This window comes from Macrobrachium nipponense, chromosome 40, assembly GCF_015104395.2.
Source record: "Macrobrachium nipponense isolate FS-2020 chromosome 40, ASM1510439v2, whole genome shotgun sequence".
In the NCBI taxonomy this organism is placed as follows: Eukaryota; Metazoa; Arthropoda; class Malacostraca; order Decapoda; family Palaemonidae; genus Macrobrachium; species Macrobrachium nipponense.
In genome coordinates, this window is record NC_061101.1 from 25,528,200 (window position 1) to 25,550,699 (window position 22,500).

At 36.0% G+C, this 22,500-nt stretch overlaps 1 protein-coding gene across 2 annotated transcripts in view; it reads left to right on the forward strand.

Moving 5' to 3' along the window:
- LOC135212027 (macrophage mannose receptor 1-like) overlaps window positions 1-20,222 on the forward strand; it is a 64,670-nt gene extending 44,448 nt beyond the window's left edge. For both annotated transcript variants that reach the window (XM_064245322.1, XM_064245323.1), the window contains exons 15-28: window positions 1,094-1,223; window positions 2,595-2,765; window positions 3,384-3,500; window positions 4,666-4,820; window positions 7,160-7,277; window positions 8,035-8,147; window positions 9,193-9,327; window positions 11,046-11,223; window positions 13,386-13,512; window positions 13,886-14,007; window positions 15,675-15,836; window positions 16,091-16,129; window positions 18,478-18,642; window positions 19,391-20,222. In XM_064245322.1, coding sequence (XP_064101392.1) covers window positions 1,094-1,223; window positions 2,595-2,765; window positions 3,384-3,500; window positions 4,666-4,820; window positions 7,160-7,277; window positions 8,035-8,147; window positions 9,193-9,327; window positions 11,046-11,223; window positions 13,386-13,512; window positions 13,886-14,007; window positions 15,675-15,836; window positions 16,091-16,129; window positions 18,478-18,642; window positions 19,391-19,506 — 1,848 coding nt within the window. In that variant the 3' untranslated portion in view covers window positions 19,507-20,222. The remainder of the gene's footprint in view (window positions 1-1,093; window positions 1,224-2,594; window positions 2,766-3,383; window positions 3,501-4,665; window positions 4,821-7,159; window positions 7,278-8,034; window positions 8,148-9,192; window positions 9,328-11,045; window positions 11,224-13,385; window positions 13,513-13,885; window positions 14,008-15,674; window positions 15,837-16,090; window positions 16,130-18,477; window positions 18,643-19,390) is intronic.
- The last annotated feature ends 2,278 nt before the right edge of the window (window positions 20,223-22,500 follow it).

The window sequence follows — 22,500 nt, forward strand, 5'->3', positions numbered from 1 at the left end:
ACTCTTTAGCTTTATTTCCTTTCCACCGCGTTTCTTGCACACATAACATCTACTTTCTTTTCTCTCATCAAGTCAGCCAATTCTCTACCTCTCCCAGTCATGGACCCAACATTTAGCTGGCATACTCTAAACCCAATGTGAGCTCGCTTCTTTAGCTGCACCCGCTCCTGATGCAGTAGCCCTCGCCTTACCACAGAGTTAGGGCGATGTCTCTGTGCGTCGTTACGGAGTACGCCCTAGCATTACCTCTTTCCATATTTCGGCTCATTCCATTTTTTGGTTTTGGCACAGATTTTTACAGCCGGATGCCCTTCCTGACACCAACCCTCCCTATTTATCCGGGCTTGGGACCGGCACCCATAAGGACTTGTTTGCCCCCCCAGGTGGCTAGGTTATTCCAACGTATGACTAACACTCTATAACCTGACAATTATTGAAATTCGTTTTGGCATAAAGAGTGATATTAATACGTACTGAAAAAAATATATTACTTATCAATTTTTTTACTGCAACAGGGATTGTCATTAGCTATAGATAGCAATATATTTACAATTACAGAAGCATAAAGACACTATCATCATTTCATTAATGTTTGTGATAACCACTTCCTCGTCCATTTATATTCTCCAAATGTCTGTATGTTAATTTATGAGAATTTTCCATTCACCTTTGAAGAAAAAAGAAAGTTAACACGACTGCAATGATTAGGGAGGAAATTCCTGTACACTATTCAGTGAAATTAGCATCTACTACATTTTTGTCCACCAGCCAGTAACCCACTTTGATCTGAGCCCAACAACACTTTCCCTGCAACTGTCTCTAATCATTAAGTTAATTGATTTACATGAAGATCTGGATATAATAAACGACTGTTACATTAACATTATACAATATCTGCTATGTAAAATGAAAGGATAATACACAAGTGACTCCATATTGAACAGTAATATAAGGTATAAGTACACTTTAGTTACTTCTCCCTACAAAGAAAGCTAATGGTACCTAAATACAGGCATTACAAACATAAACACATCATTTTCTAATACATCTCGCATTCTGATGGAAGATGTTTATTCTGTTCTTACCAAAACAGGTGCACAGCGTACATGACAGTGTCCTGTGGATCGGTGGTTTAGCTTATTGGGGTTCAGGCTACGAGTGGGCAGACGGAACAGCTTTCGACTACAGCAACTGGGCCAAGGGAGAACCCAACAATTACTATGGTATTCATTTGTTCTGCAGCTTCCAAGTAAACTATGCGTATACACATTGCCATCACTACAAAGGATTAGGTTTTCCCCTTAAGCTTTGTTAAGATGAAGGACGTCATAAAATCAAGTTAATTCTCTTACTTGAAGAACTATTTTTTATTTATTTAAACTCATTCTAGACACTACAGACTCAACCACAATAAAAATGCATGCCATGTTATCACTTGACTAAATATACAGATCTTTTATTACTTTTACATCTAATGTTAACTTGCCTTTACACTGTTAGATTCCCCACTTTGTCAACGGGGAATTAGAAGAATTTATTTCTGGTAATTAGAAATTCATTTCTCCCTATAATGTGGTTCTGATCCCACAATAAACTTAAGGTTCCGTTGCCAGGTAACCAATAGGTTCCTAGCCACGTAAAAATATCGACTCCTTCGGCCCAGCCCTAGCTAGGAGAGCTGTTAATCAGCTCAGTGTTCTGGTTAAACTAAGATATTCTTATTTTACGGATGCTGAATGCAGATGAAAAAAAGAAAACTTCAAGCTACTGAACTGACCTATTTGCGTTAAATATGCAGCACAATAAAAATAATTATAAGGATGATGGATGCAGAGATACCAAGAAGACTTGAAAGGGTGAAGAATGCAAGGATATCTAAGAGAAACTGAAAGAAGTGAATGTGGAGAGTGCTTGACATAAGTGAAGGATGGATCAGTGACTTTTTTTCAGTGTTTTGGTAATGTGAAAGCATGGATGGCGATAATTTAGTCAAGAGTGCATAATTCGGATATATTATGTAGGACGAGAGGCAGACCCAAAATGTGCTTGATAGATGGAAATGAAATAAGTATTGAAAAGGCAAGGTTTTAATATCCTTATGGGTGAATGGTACAGCAGGGTCAGCAAGTTTTGACACGCTGCTCACACACCTTCTGTGTATGAAAGTGGGTGATGTTTCGGCAGTTTTCTGGGATCTTTCCTAAATATGTAGTGACCCCAAGGGTTTTAACCCAGTATGAATCCATCTTTGCGGCGTGTTTAGTGCAAGTCCTTAGGGAATGACAGTAAAATCCTCAACAAACGTCTATAAATATCTTGAAGATAATGACGCCAAAGAAATATTAGTTCTAGATAACTTGGAGGAATAATAGCCTCCAAGCTAGATAACAACCCCCAAACTTTGCTGGGGGTCACTATCTAGGAAAGATCCGTTTTCTTTAAGTAGTGTAAGTACAACTTAGTTGTTTGAGTATAAATGAAGCAGCAATCACTATGTTGCTCATCTTTTCTACCCGGAGACATCTCATTTGGAGCAACGATTTAGTGTTGAAATAAATCAAGATAATTAATAACCACGGGCGTTTTATTCGCAGATCAAGAAGACTGCATTGCCTTGTATACAAGGGACTTTGGCTACTGGAATGATCAGAACTGTGGTCATAAACAAGGTCGCATTTGTAAACGAGCACTTTGGACGATGCACACACCTCAAGTAGCTACACCAGTCCCCGAGGGCAACTGTCCTGAAGGTTGGATACATACAGGTAAGCCATATGATGCTTCATATAATCAGCACGCCTATCATTATGCATCAGAAATGTCACTGGCACGACTGCTCTCATGCAAGTGACCTCTTTTTGGTCAAACATTCTCTCTCTCTCTTTCCCTCTAAAGCCCTGTCCACACTAGCGGGCAATGCCAACGGGCAAATACTGTTCCCAAAACCCGTTTCCCTATACTGACCAACTGAGTGTGGAGCGAGAATGATGCAATTGTCTGGTAACACTGCTTCAGAAGTGAGAGAAAATATAAACAGCTGGAAATGCCCAACAGGCATGCCCGTTAGTGTGGACAGGCCATGTGCTCTCTAAAGCTTTCTCTTAACCGCCCTTCCCATTTTTGCCTTGTTGTCTACCTGCTGTACCACCTATTTTCCTATTTGTAATAATTTCTTTACTATCAACTTTCATTAAACTCTTCTGGTCTTATCTGTAATATTGTATACCATTTACTGAAGCATTCTTGTTCTTTACTTCATACCAACAATACACGCCATTGTAATAAATCTCACCAACAAACACTTTTGTTGTAAAAATGTACAAACAACAGGCAATGTACATAACCCATTTGGAGAAGTATTATATTTCTTATATTTTTTTCAGGTATAAAATGTTTGAAATTCTTCAAAGCGATGGTAACTTTCGACAGTGCTCGCAAGGCTTGCAAGAAACTGAGTGACAGAGCAGAACTAGCAAGTATCTCTTCAGTAAAGGAGCAAGGTCAGTTTCATATCATGCAAAATAGGAACACGAGTTAAATGGATTCTTGCTAGGGATTTAGGGACTATCAGTTTACCCGAATCCAAATACAGATGGGACCCTGAACAAAAAATTATTTACTACCCAACTTAAAAACATGAAAAACACACAAAGTGTTTCCACTCCCATGAATCAAACCGGCAGAATATCACGTGTAAACAAGTGCTGACAAAAAAGACATTCAAACAGACAGAGAGGTTAGAATCTAAAATTCTGCTTGCTTCTAATGAAGTAATGTGTGAACAGTGGTATGCATGAAAATGATAAAATCTTTATATATGTACATTGTTAGGAATTTTCCTAAACAGTGACCCCTAAGGGTTTTTAGGGGTCGTTATCAAGGCCTAACATTTCTTGGGGTCATTATCTTTATGGTATTTGCAGTCTTTTACTATTGGGATTCATACAAAATTTCTTCACCCTTTGGCATAAACTTTCAAGTGAAAGCCATATTTTGGACTACAGCCTGTACACCAAAATGAAATCAGCTGACAGTAACTTGTGACAATAAGCACATACTAGCGCACTGCTATACAGGGAGTCCCCAGGGAGTCCCCGGTTATCGGCGGACTCGGTTATCAGCGATCAAATCGGCAATTTATGGCACCATAACAGTACGAGTTTCGGCTATCCGTGCCATAAGGCACCTTATGGCGCCATAAACGCCATAAATCACTGAGTTTCGGCTAATTAATGGTGGTTTTCACTTATCAGCACACTCACGGGGAACAGAAGCCCAGCCGATAGCCGGGGAATGCCTTATATAGCTACAATAAAGTTGTGTGAAGTGGGTATGGCCGATCGATCCTCAGTCTTAGTAAAACAACTTCAACCTTCCTGTTGCTATTAGAATTTGTAGGGAGGGGTCTAATATTACCCATAATGATTTTATATTACCTAATGTTGGCAAGGAGGAGGGACAGCACCATTCTTGCCACCTCTTTAAAATGTATGACTTAACTTGTGTTCTCATATCAGAATGAAGAACACTTTACAACACGATCTTTCACTTCCTTGTCTACTACCCCGGTAATACGAATTCCCTCGTAAGAGGAAACCCAGCACAAATAAGCAGTATTTGACAGTATTTATCTTTCTTCATAAATTTTTCATGCCTTCTTTTCAGCCTACGTAACAGCAGCACTTGGGGAGTTGAAAATGAATATGTGGCTGGGTCTCCGTTACGAACAAGGATTCCACTGGCTGGACCAATCAGCGCTAACTTACACAAACTGGGCTCAAGGAGAACCAAACAGCAAGAGGGAGAATTTAAACCAAGGGGTAAGTCATAAATACATCATGGAAATAATTGATTGATACACAGTGCCCTACCTAACATCGCCAGTCTTCAAAGTATAGGCAACAATGTTTTGCCATATGGATCTTTCCCTAAATGCAAAAATTATTTATAATGTGGTCTTTCCTTAAACGATTTGCCTAGCATAAACTTAAGAGTTTAAGTATGTCTCACCAAAACTGTCCACAGAAAACACAGACCATCTTAACTTCATCACCAATCCTCAAAGGTAACGGTACAAATATTATCCAATTATGCACGTACTACCTTTGTCACTTATAGACAAAAACCACAGACAAAATGTCAGCGGAGATTCTGATGAGGAATAATAACTATCAACCACCAGTACGGAGAGAAGTAGTTGTATTGGAAGGAACAGCTATACTTTGATCTAGGATGCAACAAATGCAAGGAATACAGTCCATTACGCATATAGCATTTAATGGAATTCGCCTATGCTTCTATAGGGAATATATATACCGTTATGCTGTATACATATTTATTGATATACTTATGCACGTATTTATGTATGTATTATATCTATTCATATACATATATGTGTATATATATATATATATACATACATATATGTATGTGTATATATATATATATATATATATATATATATATATATATATATATATATATATATATATATTATATATATATATAAAACATTGAGTTTCTTAAACTTTATACACCCATATACTTCCTTCAGATAAAAATTCAATGTCTCTTCCTCGGTGAAGTCATGTAGGTATTTAATGAAGTTCATTCTTTTTCCACAGCTAAATTTCAATGAAGTATAATATCTCTCTCCCTTATTGTCATTTATCTTTGTGGCTCAGCGTAAACTTTTTCATTTTGGCATAAGTATGGATTTCCAACCAGATATAAAATGACTCTACATCCTTTGGGTACCAACTTTCTTTTTACGTACTTTTACTAAATTCAAAATAACAGAGTCAGCCCGCTTGATATTGCAACATGATACGTTGATGGTGTAAATATGCTCTGAAATAGTATGTTAATCTTGCGTTTCAAGGCAGTTTAAATGTTCACGGAGCTACATCACAGATTTTTGTTAAGTTCTGATTCATAAATTTTTATCTTTTAAATAGCACAGCTTGCACTAAAGGCTGGTACACATTTAATTCAAGGAAATCCATTCTTTCCATTCCTTATCCTGCTCTTTTAAATTTATTCTTATTTTCAATATTCTCCAATAATTCTTGCATGTCACTCATATGCTTTCATAGTGGCACTCCAAGGAATATGATTTTTTTTATTCTTGGTTTCTTCACCTCTCTTAACTGGTAAGTTAAGCAAATCATAACATTTTTCTGAAAAGATATTAGATCCTTGAGTAATCCTGTTACTGCCAATGACTTGGTTCACATTTCCCAAAGTTCATATTATGGAGTTCTCTACTGGTCTTGCCATTTCCATATCATAACCAGAGGTCATTAAGTGGGTCAGGAGATCTTCATGAGGTCCAGAGGCACCAAAGGCTTAACCATAAAAGAACATTGGCTATTCATGGAATTCACTGGCTCTACCAATGGCTCCAATAAGAGCTGACTTCCAAATGTCCATTCCCTACCTTACCACAAAGGAATGGCATAAATATAAGCAAAACCTGTCTTATGGGATCCTGAACATTTTATGAATACAATAACTCCTGATAATTTAAAATCATTCATTCATTATGAATACAATAATTCACAATTTAATCATCTTGATGGTAAACAAGACAAAATTCCAAAAGTCCGGTCCCCAAAACCAGCGCAAATCTGGAATCTATGGGCCAGTTCTAAGGAATCGTCCTGCCCTTGAAATATAAAGGACATGATTACTGATACCTCTCAGGTGCAAACATACTGAGTGGTCAATGGTGGCCAGAATAAATGGAATAAATGAATTTGCAAGTATAAATGTGAAGTAGTATCTGAATAACTATGAGTAAAACGCAATATGGAAGGAACTTCATGAAATACAAGGAAATATGAAAGACGAAGAAAAGTAATGGTTCTCAGTTAACACAAAAGCATGGCTCCACGACCAGATGAGATTACCCCACAAATGGCAATTCCTCAAGCATCAAACCACATCTATTGGCTCTTGAGCCACGACAACAATGACGCCAGTATCTGGGAGGGCTATTGTATACATAATGCATTTCTTAAAAAATAATTCCCTTAACCATCATCCAGCATTTTCACCTCCTCCATTTGTTACAGTAATTTATAAGGGTGCATAAACTGGAAAAATAATGTCTCTACAATAAGTATTTAATATCCTCAAATACTTTTTTCTTATCCAGTGGCTAAATGAAGATCGAAATGAGAACTGCGTAAACACTCATATTTCCAACCTTGCTGGACTGTGGAATGATATAAACTGCGAGGCACTCAATGGATACATCTGTCAAATAACACCGGGTAAGTTATTACCTACCTTATTTTGTCCATGATAAGAAACACAGTGAGATGCAGACAATGTAAACTAGTCTAATTTTTTATTTAGAGTTCTCATGATAAGCAAACAAACGTCACACTGTTGTTGTCGAGTTAATTTTTCAGTCAATAATTTAAACTTTCAAAACATCCACCAAGGTTATTATTTAATCTCATAACTATGATTTTCTTCAATATGAAGCACGTCTATGATTATTTTCTGACGACCTATTTTAGTACATTAGACTTTAATCATAACAGGTTTTATATCAAATACAGAAGTATAGTTAGAAGTATCAGGAGTGAGTAACTTCCCAAACTTGCAAACACTTCCTTCAGTTAACCTTTCCAAAATTCTTATCAACAAGCTTCGAAATTTCCAGATACTATCTTTTGAGGGAATGGTTAATTCAAGCCTCTACTGCCACTCCTACCTAAAACATACAACTGAAATTAAATAGCACAACCTTTACAGTTCTTGCCTAGAGGCCCACCACTCTAGAAAGAGAAAGTATGGACAAGTGTATGGATCGTTATTAAGACTAAAACCTATGCACTAGAACTAATATGGACATACACTTGCAAAAATAAAAAAAAAATCAAGAAATATTAGTGAGTGAGCAGACGAGGTGTAGGTATGAAGTCTAAGTTTTAAAACTAGAATACTATGAAAATTTCTATTAGACAAACACTGCATATTTTGGCATGGAGCAAACTATAAGAGTATTTTTATCTAAATTAGATTCCAGTCAACCCAGTAGTAATCCATTCCAAACCTGCAGTCCTCCTTTTGACAATTACATCAAATACGACAATAAGTGCTACCGGGTGGAGGCAACCGTCAAATCTTGGAAGGTACAGTATTAAGTCACAATTTGGCATATTACATATTAGATTCTAAAGCATCTGAGTCACACTATTATAATGAAGTGTTTTTTCCAACCCCCGTATAGAACAAATTCGTGGAGATCTTCTGAAACCTACGATGAAATAGAATGAAGCATATCTAAGAGCACTTTCAACGAAACTTTCCCATCAGTTACCTATCATATTCAGTCTTAAGTTTTAGTATGTACCTTAAAAATTAAATTAAATTTCCAGGGGAGCACACCGAAACTGGGGTTGAAATTTATCAAATGAAACATATATCTCTCCTCAGATATCTTTAAATAAATTTTGAAGACAGCCTTCTAAAATAAATACATAATAAATAATAATTACAGTGCGGAGTGGTGTCGGATTACTGCGGCAAATTTGGTTAAATTCCAAATGGAAATTAAATCAGATAATTGCAAACCCAAGTTGAAAGTAAGGAAATCCAAACCACAATTACTAACTTTCAAACACGAGTACGTTTTAAAGGCTCCTACAATGGATACATCTTATAAATTTGCTTACAGACATAAAATGGGCTGGGAACACATTCCTTAAATGATGATGCTCTCACAATATTCTCAACTCTGCAATAAAAAATCAAAATCATTCTATTTTCCATTAACTAAATGCATGCTCCACATGTATTCTATTAGAATGCTGACATACTCTTAAGGTACATACTAAACTTTGGACTAAAACGTAGGAGGATACCTCTTGTTCCTGGAATGGTTTCATGATACTCACATCGGTTTCTGGGCATACATTATTCCAATTCATTAGAGGTTTTTGTATATTCCAAAACATAATTCTAGTATAACTTCATAACAAAATTAATGAAGGAAATTGCATGCAGTATATTTTCACAAGAAACGAAATGACCCTCATAACTTAAGAAGCCTGGCTTTTTTTAAAGGTGGAATAATCTAATCTATTCTTTAAATTCTGTCATTAAAATATAATATACTTTCAAATCAGATAATATTCATAATGCTTTATCATCTAATGTGCTTCTTACCACTTTAAGGAGGCTGAGCTGACTTGCAGAAACGAAGGGGGTCATTTGGCTTCAGCTGCAAACAAAGCAGAGAGTTCATGGTTATGGGTTTTAGCCCAACAATATAACCTTGAAAATCCATGGATTGGGTGCAACAACTTAGCGGTAAGTTATTTTAACTTTTTTCTTCCTGATGGGTGCATAATAAGGTCTTCACACTGACATAAAAGATGTTTACCGTTAACATTTCCACTGAAGAAGTACTATTTCCAAAAACAAAGTTATCAAGAATCTTGGTGTATTAGAAACGTAGAGGACTGATTTTATATATGGTTTAAAAAATAAAGAATCTATTGTCACAACAGCAAAGTTCATCAACACCAGAAAACAAGTTAGTACAATCATTTAAATGTTCTATCAACGCAGTCGCATGCTCTGTCATAAAATAACATCCATGTCCCAACCATAAAGTGCCACAAAGCCAACCTAACATACATCACTGTTTGACAAGGATTGCCTACTGAACAAAAATCCATGATTCAACGCCAAGTACCCAATTCTCAGGCGACCTAGGCAGTTTCCCCTCTCTTTGGCATAGTACTGTAGACCCATGGGAGAGATGACTTGGTAGTCTTAAAACATTTCCTGAATGCTACCAGATAGACTCTGCCCTGAATATTTAAAGATTTAAGGAAAGAAAGAATGAGATTTCAGATTTGTCCGGTCAGTCATAACATTCCTTGATTCTAAGAACAAGTCTAAATAGTAACATCATCAATCTTTGTACAGCATTTCAAGCAGTGCTCTTTGCTAAGCTGTCTGCCATTTCGTTGACTACGTAGGTTGGTATTCGTGGTGTCATGTTTGCCATGTCTTTACAAACTGTAATCGTGCAATAAAATGCTATTCCTCTCTTCTAATATTACCTATTAAGGTCTAATATTTCCTATAGTGTTTAGTTTTACTCTGTAATTTAAAAAAACTGCAGAAAAAGCCTACATCCAATACTACCAAGTTTTTAAAATGAAGCATAAGCTGATTCCCAACAATTCAGAAGCACTTAGTCATTATTGGCCACCAGAATTTCCGAAGAAGCACCTCTCTGGTATGGCAACATCAGAAAAGATGATCAAATAGTAAAATCAATGAACTGAAATACACACAAAGCCAAGTTTTTTTTATCAATAAACTGAAAAAATTACGGTACAGCAATCAACATACTGCATCAGGCAAAGCCATAGTGGTGGTAGTTCAGTACTTAGGAGACCGTTAGATGACTGCAACACTCTAACCACTACAACGCCCTCAACTCATGGAAGTGTTTTAACCCTATTTCTTTTTTTCTAAAATTTTAAATAAAAATTGGGGTGTGCCTTCAAAATCAGCGTTTTCGACGCCGTGAAATAAGGAATTCAAGATATGACTAACTTGTCAAATTAATGGGAAAATGGATAATATTCTGAAATAGAGTAATCCTAGACATCTACAATCAAGAGTAACTTTCAAAGACACAATTTCATGTACAACATTGCAAACATAGTCTCAACATTGTATTTCTGTATGTTTACATGTTATCTAATTCAGACCAACCTCCAATAAATAGTTAATTAGACTTATAACCTTAAAAATTTCCTTACAATTTAAAAGTTGCATGACAAAAAACTGCAACATTGCTTTCTTGAATAATGACCCTGAACAAAGCTTATAAGCAAGATTAAATTCATCCTTAACAAGGCTAATACTGTTAAACTACTCATATTTACCTATAGTTTCTTTTTAAAATTTCTCTTTAATGTGTAAGAAAATGTATATCGTTCCTATTTTCAAGATCATTTTAAAAAATCAACATAACATTCTTTCTCTATCATTTCTTACACTGGTAGGATCCAAAGGTCTTCCAGTGGAGTGATGCATGGCCCACACTATATACCCAATGGGGGAAAGGTGAACCAAACATCAGTTCCGCCAACCACAGCTGTTCTACTCTGAATTCAGAAACTGGCTTATGGTTTTTGGAAAACTGTGATGAGGAGCGAAACTTTATATGTAAATACACATCAGGTAACTTTTCACTGTTTTTCCCTCATTAAAATTAATCTAAGTTAATAGTCTATGACAGCACAGATGCAGTGCAGACGCCAATGTAGCATAAATACAGTGGTGTTTTTCCAGAGAAACCTCTTGAACATATACTAGAAAACATAAATCAGTTTTGTTTGCCTTGCAGGGAATATGATGTAATGCACATGAACATCATACTGAAGCACGAAATGCGATGCCAATGTGATACAACAAAGTAAATCTTAATTGTAAATCTCGTACGAGAGACTGATTGATTTGCTGAATGTAAACTTTGACATTACATCCCAAGCTATTGAGCTACAGTATTTGAAAACTGATCGCACAGCGCACAGTATTCTTTAACTTATTCTCTTAAAGAATGTAAAAATATAACTGGTATTGAAGTATAAAACTGACCTTTTTAGATCTATGAATGATCAACATGGGAATAACTGCAATAACAAAATTAATATAAAAAGTTGACGCAAATCTTATACCAATACTTTTTCTACCACTAACTCTCTCCATTATTAATGTGTAAACAAAATCAATAACTAAAACATAAAAACTCAAATATAATCTGTCAGGAAATCCTGCAAATCCCCCAAATTAGTCTGAGAAATACTAGAGAAAGGTTGAAATTACTTAACAGGGTATGTAATACTTTTCAAAACAAACCCCCATTAAAATCTTACTTTGCAAAAATATATGTGACCTAGCTTCAGTTCTTTACTTGTGCAGCAGGTAGTTTACAGTCTGCTATTCTAGTGCAATAAAGCCTTAGTACTATAGTACATTCACATCAACCGTGCATCTGATGTCTAGGCCAGTCCCTTACGACGCTCCCGCTTGGCTGATGATAAGCCAATGACAGGGCTGGAAACTCTCAGTCTCTCGAGAGAGTTCACATAAGCAGGATGTATGTTCCACCTCTCCTGAGGGATACTTTTGAAAGACGTAATCCCTTAGGAGAGGTGGAAGATAATCCTGCCTATGTGAACTCTCAAGAGAGACAGAGTTTCCAGCCCTGTGATTGGCTTATCAACAGCCAATCAAGAGCGTCGTAAGGGACTGGCCTAAACATCAGACACACGGTTGATGTGAATCTACTAGTTCGTTTCACAACAAACCCATAGCTCAAACAACTATTTTGTTTGCCATTAAATGTTCTCAGATAAACTTTCCATAAACAAAAAGGTTTCAGACATGGGCAATGTACATGCGCCATAAGGCCACATTAATCTAAATTGGAAATCCTGTTCATTCTTTTTTTGCACATACACAAACCTTCTACCAGATTTGCTACTATGGCTAAAGTAGCCTTTTTCAAAAAGTAATAGCGTGTTTGAATGGTAGGCCATCAGCATTTTAAGAGGGCGAGTAAAAATGATACCTTCTGTCTTAGAAGTTCATCTCCTTACAGGCACCACCACAAAGGAAAGCCAATTTCATGAATATGCAAGCAGAATTAGTACATTTAGCAACTAATGTTCAAGCTCCATGTTCTAATTTGTTTGATTGTTTGTATGGTGTTTTTACGTTGCATGGAACCAATGGTTATTCAGCAATGGGACCAACGGCTTTACGTGACTTCCGAACCACGTCGAGAGTGAACTTCTATCGCCAGAAAAACACATCTTTCACATCTCAATGGAATGTCCGAGAATCGAACTCGCGGCCAACGAGGCGAAATGCCAACACCGTACCGACCACGCCACTGAGGCGTTTTTCCATGTTCTAATGCAGAGCAATTGTCACACAACTTTTCACTTTTACGTGATGTACTTGGGAAGAAAAATCTAAATTTGAAACTACTTCGGCGCTTTAGAGGCTTATGTTTTATTACACGAACAAGTATTCTCTCATTTTCAATGCAAAAAACTAGAAGTTACATCATGATCCTCAAATGTGATAATGACAATTGGGGTTTTAGAAACCTTATGGATCCTCCATTATTGTTTAAGGTACATGTCCAGTACTTAATCCTTAGTGACGTCACAAAAATCTTTGTTGAAAAAAATCTGAAAAACCGTTTCATCAGTCAGTTAATTTAAATATGCCACAATAAATTCAAATTCAAAGCTCCTAAATGACAACTAACCTACAACTCACATATTTTACAAACAAGTTTTAATTTCCGTTGTGTGGAACTACTTTTTCAGAGACACCCCCTACACCAGACACACCCTCTGGAGGAACCTGCGCTATTGACAGCTGGCTGGACCTTGGAGGGAGCTCCTGTTATAACATAGTCACTCATGCAAGGCCTTGGATGGACGCTAATAAGTGGTAAAGTAAAGCCCCGTCCACGCGGTCGAACTTTGCCTGACAGACTTTGTTCGATGTGACGTCAGAAAAGGAGAAACTGCGGATAAGGTTCTGACTTTTCCCGCTTCTGACGTCAAATCGAACAAAGTCTGTCGGGCAAAGTTCGACCGTGTGGACGGGGTTAAACTGCCTCGCATAATAGAATATATGGATTTTCATAACTGAGTAAAATATAAAATTAGCTACAATGGGTCTCCACGTCAGTGACGGTGAATCTACAAAGCTATCGGAAACCTAGTACTAAATATATTTGACATGGTATAGTGATGTACGAATATGTGGTATCCTACGTTAGCGCTAATTCCATTCCATGTTTTATTTTTCCCCGAGGCAGGTGTGCAAATCTTGGTAGTAATCTGGCATCCATCCATAGCAAGTCTGAGTTAGATTTAATTGCCCAAGCAGCTCACAATATCAAAGACCCAATGTGGATTGGCCTTATACAAATGAAAGAAGGTGAGTCTTTTACAAATTTTAATTAATTTAATTACAAGTTAACATAGTTATATACTGCATGTGTAATAAAGTCACAAAACAAATTATATATGGGTATGACTCCATAGAGGTACAAAATTCCTTGGTAAGGTTGACTTGAAAATATTAAAATAGTGGAATATTTAGATTGTAAAGGTTTGTCTCTCACACTCACTTGCCATAAGCATAAGCCTATAGTTCCTAAAAAAATATAAATAAACAAATAAAACAAATCCTGCATTACCCAAATCCCTAAATAGTACAGTGGACATGAAATTTCTGAGCAAGAATTTTAACAAATCTAGAGCTATACACTATTTAGATCTTACAGTACTTGTGCTCAGTTTGTCAAACTATCTAATTTTCCAATCACTCCTGGGGAAATAGCTTTGCTTTCTGACATAAGCTTAAATCACCGAATCTTCAATGAAAAAAGAAATTAACATGCTGTAAGAGGTAAACATTTTTCAGACATCAGTAAGTTTCCACTCCTTCAACTAGTATTACCAAGAACATTTAACCACCGAGTAATAGCTGATGATTCAAGAGTAACAACCACTAGTCTGCAACCTCCTTCCTTTTTCTCTGCCTCTCTTGCTCGGATCTGCTTTGTAATATACTGTTATACAATCAAGGAACTTCGTGATGCACCCATTTACTACATAAAGATTCAAGCCATTTTACTGGAATACATATTTGCATACCTGCCATAACTGTCATTCGTGAGCCATTTCCTCAAGAGATAAATCTTGTTCAATATTTTTGTTGAACTTTATGTTCCTATTTACGTAAGATAGAATGCACAGGCATGAACATCCTTGCTTCTTACAACACCTAAGTTTGATTTGAGTCACCCAGACCCTACTTGCCTCCACCCTAAAAGAAGTTAGTTACGTATTTTTTTCCTACAAAAATGGGACAAGACTTAATTTCTTTCGGATATTACTTAAGATAAACGAGCATCGTCTGTGTCTTTAATGACTGCAGAAGTTTGTTAAAGGCTTCGCATTTGTTACGTTTCTAAATATTTTTAGAATTTTTCATATTTGTGAAATCAACAACACTTATATGAACACATGTAGTTTAAATACATACTCGGAATATAACTTTAATATATAAAATTAACAAAACCAGAACTTCTAGGCATTAAGTCAGAATGAAACACTAATAAGCGATTGCAATGTCATATTTGAGAATCAAACTAAAATAAAACAGACTTGTACCGCTTTTTAAATATCAATTCCTCGCCTGATGGTGCCAACAGAAAATGCCTACTTAACACACACCCATTACATTACCCTGAAGGGATAGCAAGAATAGAATTAAAGAGACACAAGTTGTTATATTGAATAAAATACACTTCTTGACCTTCAGACTTGATCCACTTTCGAATACCCAGAGTTTATCTTATTCCCTAAAATGTGATCAAGTAAAAGTGATCTCAATCACTGATGCTGAGACAAGCACCCACCATTCCATGTAGGCAGTGACATACTGATATGGGCACTTTCACCACCAAAGTAACTTAAAAAAAAACTAAGAGGATACAGATTTTGATAAAGGGTACTTGATTCTCTATAATGGCTTTTGTCAGATCAGGATGAGGCTACATGGGGAACATTTTAAATTCTGAACCTTTTTTTCTACAGGGTTTGGTTGGAGTGATGGTAGCGGCTATGATTTCATCAACTGGCAGACAGGGGAACCAAACAATGGGAGAGAAGAATGTGTCGAAATGTACCCTGGCTCAGGCCACTGGAATGACAACGTCTGTAGTAATGCAAGACCTTTCATTTGCAAGGCTACAAAGAGTAAGAGCATTAAAAAATGATTCTTTTGTAAGGCTTAATATAAGGCTACCAGCAAAACTACCCATTATATTTGGCATCCAAAAATCAACAGGGCAAAGTTAAAACAGCTGCCACATGATCCCACATTTTCTGTAAATTTAAAAATCTAATTATAAGACAAAGCTAACACTAGGTTTAGAATAAAATACAAAATCTATTCAAGATCAAAAATTATTTCTCTGGCATTTTAACACTCCTTTTCATTTTATCAACAGTAAACTTCGAATCTGGCACCTATGGAGCACCAGAAGAACGTAAGTCATAAAGGTCAACCACTGAACTTTTACTATTTCTATCTTTGACAAAGTCCACAATACAAAAGATTTATCTTTTTAATCACCAAAACTTTTCTTCTTTATGAAGGGCAAACAACAAAGGTAGTGAAAAACAAAATAATAAAAAAAAACATTCTCTGGAAGTGCCCCACTATTTTCTGGAAACTCATACGAGTCAACTTGTCCCGTCATATCTTTTATTCATGACCTTACAAAAACATTGCACACAATGTTGCCTTTTTTCTGCTTATGTTATTACTGATCCATTCCTACTTTTGACCAGTATTTTCCTTTTTCTTTTCCCCCAGGGATATTTCATTGTTAATTGTGTGGGATACACTATATAACACAAAATGCCACCCCCTGAATATAAATAAGGCTTTGTCAACATCATTAGCCTGTTAGTCAAAACATTTATTTACCTCTTCTCAATCTTCGTAATAGAAAGCTTTTGGTAAACATGAAAAGGCATTAGACAGCATCCACAGATCAATATTATGGAAGGTGCATAGTCAATAGGGTATTCATGTTGAATATGAAAACATAGGTAATTGAAATATTTTTTGAACGAAGTAGATCCAGGGTACATTTTGACTAGGTCTAGCCAACAGAATTTGCAATATACAGTGTATCCCCGTATTCATGGGGGGTGTGTACCAAACTCCCCCGGGAACAGCTAGAATCCGCGAATACTTAGAACCCCTCTAAAAACGCTTACAACTGAATATCTATATAGTTTTATCACAAAAAGTGCATTTAGCATGGAAATGATATGAAAATAAAGTAATTCGTGAGTATTTCTCAATGAAAAATACCGCGAAAGGGCGAATTTCCCTCGTATAATGGGTAGATGTGGTCCAAAGAGATATCCGCGAATAGGAGTCTGCTAATTTCGAGAACGTGAATACAGGGGGTCCACTGTGTACGTATACTGAAGTCCTAAAAGGGATGTTATTTCACCTTTGCTTTTTGCCCTTCTTACAGATTTTATAACAAAACAGTGGTCAGAGATGTGAATGTTTAAATCTGGAGGAAAGACAGATACTTGAATGAATTTAAATATGCAGATATGTTCTCATAATCATCAAAACACCAGATTTACAAAAGCTTCCTTAATAGATGAGACTCAAAACTAAGAAACACTGAAGTAATGATGATAAACATACACAAAGGGTTGAAATAACAGTAGAGAAAAATTTAATAATGGTCAATCTTTCAGATATTAGTAAACAATTTTATCCAGCACAGGGCAGGGTATATAAAATTCGGAAAACAAAAGATTGAAATTTTACCCACTATTAAGACTGAGCATAACTCTAGGAAAATCTTCTTTGCCATACGGGAGCTGAACCTTGGTATGACTATGAAATTAGTATATATATCTAAAAGATTTTATCAATTAGAAAATAAAGCTGTAAGAAATGTAAGCAGTCAGGCCTCGAGTATCTCGACTCTTTATTCTCAGGGATATTGTTTCCATTTGTGAGAAACATCAAATGTTCATCAACAAACATCAAAGTTAGTGTTCCGCGTGTCTTCTAATATATATTTTCACCTAGTTTCATCTGGATATATTTATTTGTTGTACAGAAATTAATGTTTGCATTCAGGCATACACACAGGAGGAAATATTAACCCCTCAGACCTTTGTTAGCAAAGATAAATACTGCTCAGTATCAATAGGTGTGGCAGGTATTTGAAACTGAGTTCGCCCTATTTACACCCAGTATTCACCATCCTCTAAAGCAGCGGTCGCCAACCGGTGGTCCACGGACCCTGGTGGTTCATGAGTAAATTTTGATGGTCGGCAGAAAAACTGGGACATTATTTAAATTTTTATTTTTATATCATCCTCTTCAGGCAACCCTGATACAAATTGCACAGAAGACAGAGACCCCAGTGTTGCCAATTTAGCATTTTTAATGCTAGATTTAGCATTAAAAATTAGGATCCAGCATTTAGCAGAAAAAACAGCGTTAACTAACTAACAGCATTATTAATTACAATAAATTAAACATTATAAATATCAATTTAACCTAATGTAGTATACATAAAAGGCATATCAAATTAATGAATTTAACCCCCCTTTTTTAAGATTCATATTAGTGGTCTGGCAAATTTAAAGTTATACATTTAGTGGTCCATGAAGTTCGAAAGGTTGGCGACCGCTGCTCTAAGTAAGTAATTACACCAATTTCGTTACGTATTTTTGCCACGGGGCCAACAGATCAAGGCACATATTACTCAGACGATGTTTCCACACACTGTATGAGTTGAAAAGTAAAACCTTGGGTCAGCAATTCCTTAAATAACATATTACCACACAGGAACATCTCAAGAAAACAACACTGGCACCATTATTGGAATAGTAATGGCACTAATGATAACAGTTCTCGGTGGCCTGCTATGCCTTGCTCACTATTGTAGAAGAAGACCCCAGCCTCTCTCTACAAGTGGGGCTTTTGGTTTTGATAATGCAGTTTATTCTGGTGGTAAGTATTCCGGTATTCTTTTCCTAAGTACATTACAAATAGTGCACCCAAATTCAAGCTGTATATCAAACGATAAAAATACTGTGCACATAAAATTCATTTGCTCAAGATGCATGTTTCGTACCTTCAGTGCTTTTAACAAAATGAGCTGTTATGATTAGTATTTGTATTTACACATTCACCCGTATGGTTGCATATTACTCGTTTTACACAACGAAGAGTCATTTAACTCCAAGTCTGAATTAAAAACTAAAACTAAACCTTAAATCAAATATACCATGACTGAAAAACTGCACGTACAATACCATTTCACAAAAAGCAATAGCATGTGTGAAAATAAAGTCAATTGACAAACTACTATACACACTGTTACTAATATTAAACCAATGGAATAAGAATTAAGTGAAATCACATGTACAGCCTACTCACGAAGACTACAAATAATAATAATAAAAAAAAAGTAGCTCTTTAAAGCTACTGCAGAGTTTTCAATTCCGTGGCTTAATTTACTTCCAACATGACATAAATAAGTTTCATGAATCCACCATCGCAATATGTCCTCAGGAAGTGAAATATTTTTGTTTCTTGCGGAACAATTTGCCATTATTTATTTTCTTGTATTTTTTTTTCAAATTAACAGGTGAAAATTCATATCCTAAATTAATATCCAAAGAAAATTATGTATTTCCATTTTTTTTTTACTAAAATAATTTGTAAGAAATTTTTTTTTCTGTATTTTTTAATGTAGATGAGAATGAAAATGGAGTTCCCAGCAACTCATTTCACTTGGACACAAATATCACTGAAGGCGATTATGAGGAAAATGATACCGATGATGGAAGCGATGATAGTAATTTACAGTAGATGCTGAAGATTCATAAAAACACAGCGATGTCAACAAAAAGAAGATGCAGGCTACACTTCACTGCCAATGATGACAAACCTACGCAGACATCGAAGAAGCCAGAAGGATATCTATGATTCCCTTGTTCAAATATAAATGGATCCATTTACTCATCAAACCCAACAGAAGAGAGACTACATCAAATGGCCTCAACTTTCACAGAAATCTAAGAAGTAAATGTGACAATTATTCAGTAAAAACTTGGTGAAAGGCATTTTCAATAAGCAACTCCAACTTGCATCATTATATACTAATCATATACTAATAAACCCTCTTAGTGATTTATGGTATAGGAAAGCTTACATTTATTTAAACTGTACAGCAAGCAGAATAATATGTAAAAGTTGAATATGTAAAAGATATCCTGATAAAGAATCATAAGAAGGCAAATCCCCCACAGAATACATTACACATCTAGATCATTATACTAACCGGAAGGCTATGGTGGGGCCATGATGTAAACCTTTGTTTATTGGAGATCACGTAAACAAAGATCCACTTTCTATCTCAAAAATCTGTTAATTCTCAACTCCTGGCCTGACTCAAGTAGCAGGTAGGCAACCAATGGATAACAGAGACTGAATAGGTGAATTGATTTTTTAAAAAATAAATTGTAAAAAGGTTTTTATAATAAAGGTTTTTTATTTGCACAAACCCATCAGTTGTATAATTTATATTAATGATCCTGAATTTTCCACAAACATATGTACACAATAAACACACTGTACATACATGCTTACGTAAACATAATTTGTGTGTGTGTGTGTGTGTGTGTAGTTGATCGCCGGTAATTGTGGGATGTGTGCCACACCCCCAAAATGGCTAAAATCCACGAATACTTAGAACCCCTCTAAAAACGCTTAGACCTGCCTATTTTAATAGTTTTATCACAAAAAGCGAATTTAGTCATGAAAATTATATGAAAATACAGTAATTAGTGAATATTCCTCAGTGAAAAATACTGCCAATAGGAGAAATTTTAAATTTCTGTGAATAATGTATAGAAGTTCCAAAGAAATCTGTGAATAGGTTAGTATATGTGAGTCCGCGAGTTGCAAGACAGCGAATAGTGGGGGTTGACTGTCTGTAGGGGAGACCGGGCCTATAGTTGCATACAGGGGTAGGTTGATACACTGTCAATATCTTCATCATATAGAAATAGTTTGCGCCGAGGTTCTTCACACGATCAGGCGTCAGTATCAGCCTTATCCTCGTTGAGTGAAAAACAAGTTGATCACCCGTCTACGAAATTACATGCAAAAAACTGTTTTTGGATACCCTGAGTAAATATTTTGACCTTTCATATTATTTTCATAGACCTTAATGAATTTGGTTTGTATGGTGTTTTTACTTTGCATGGAATCAGTGGTTATTTAGCAACGGGACCAACGGCTTTACGTGACTCCGAACCACGTCGAGAGTGAGCTTCTATCACCAGAAATACAGATTTCTTTCACCTCAGTGGAATGCCCGAGAATCGAACTCGCGGCCACCGAGGTGGCAGGCCGAGACCATACCGATCACGCCACTGAGGCGCTTAGACCTTAATGAAACTCTTGTTCATGGAAAATAATGTGATTTTTAAAAATAACTGTCTTTATGCTTCATATGTGATTAGATTTCATTTTCCCATAATTCAAATGAATAGCAAAATTCATAAGGAGAAGGAAAATAATTCGCTCGGGGATAGTTGTAACAATCAGTAACAACTTCCCCGCATAATATACAGTTGTATCTGGTCGCCCCCACCCCCCCCCCCTCCCCCGCCCCCCCCCCCCCAAAGAAAAAAAAACCATAGGATACACCTGTAGTTGTAGAAGCCACAAAAATAGGTAATGAAACCAAACCAAATGGTGAAAGCCCGTTACACCCTACTGGAGCTTACATAGGCTACATGATACCTACCTGTGAACCTCCTCAAGACTATCTAACTCCCCAACTCATGACAAGCCTTTGAAAATGATTCCAGACCCTGTTGCAAGCACAAGCAAGGATGGTTTAGATAGGCCTTACATATACAATTCACCTCCTTCTATAAAGACAGAACAAAGACCTACAGGAGATATCAAACCCCCAGAGGAGCTACGACCTTTTAAAAAGGCTAGTCCTACAAACACACAAAGATGCAGAAAAGGAAGATGAAACTACAGAATCACAACGAGAATTCGCAAGAAAAAAGGCTCAGGAGTAAAACCAGTACAAGGAATCTGAATAACAAAAGGTTTCTGAAGTCTGGTGGAAATACAAGCAAAAATAACATTCAAGATTATTGGTGAAATGGCCAAATACAACCTCAGGGGAGTAATGGGTGAAATGCACCAAATTCAAAGTTTAGGACTATGAACGCTGCACAAATGAAATTGCTCATTATGTATGTATGGGACCTGCGAACAATGAAGTGTTAACTCAATTCCTTTGGTTTTTAAAGGGTGTGCTTCTTTTTATATTTTGTAAAAAATATACCCGATGGACTGTAATAACTTGCCCCGTATATGGGGCAAGTTGTATACAAAAAGTTTTTCAGCTATTTTCTATTATATTACAGGAATTAAAAAGTATATAACCTTTTTGTTACATGAGTATGATAACACTATTAATAACCTTTTCACAGCATAAATTTATTTAAGTTTCCTTCGTTAGATATTGAATTAGAGGAAAAATAGTAAAATTGTAGCAACTAACCCCGGTCTACCCTTCATTTCCCTGGGCAAGAAACCACAGAAGCACATCCAGCCTGTAACGTCTATTGTTCCTTGACATCTGTCCTGTGGGAAGGAGATTGATTAATTATTATTATTATTATTATTATTATTATTATTATTATATTATTTTATTATTATTATTATTATTATTATTATATGAATAAAGTTTTCACAGTAACCTAACTGTTATAATATTAATGATATAAAGAACTTGTTATTAATCATATTAATACTAAGTAGAAGGCAAAATAA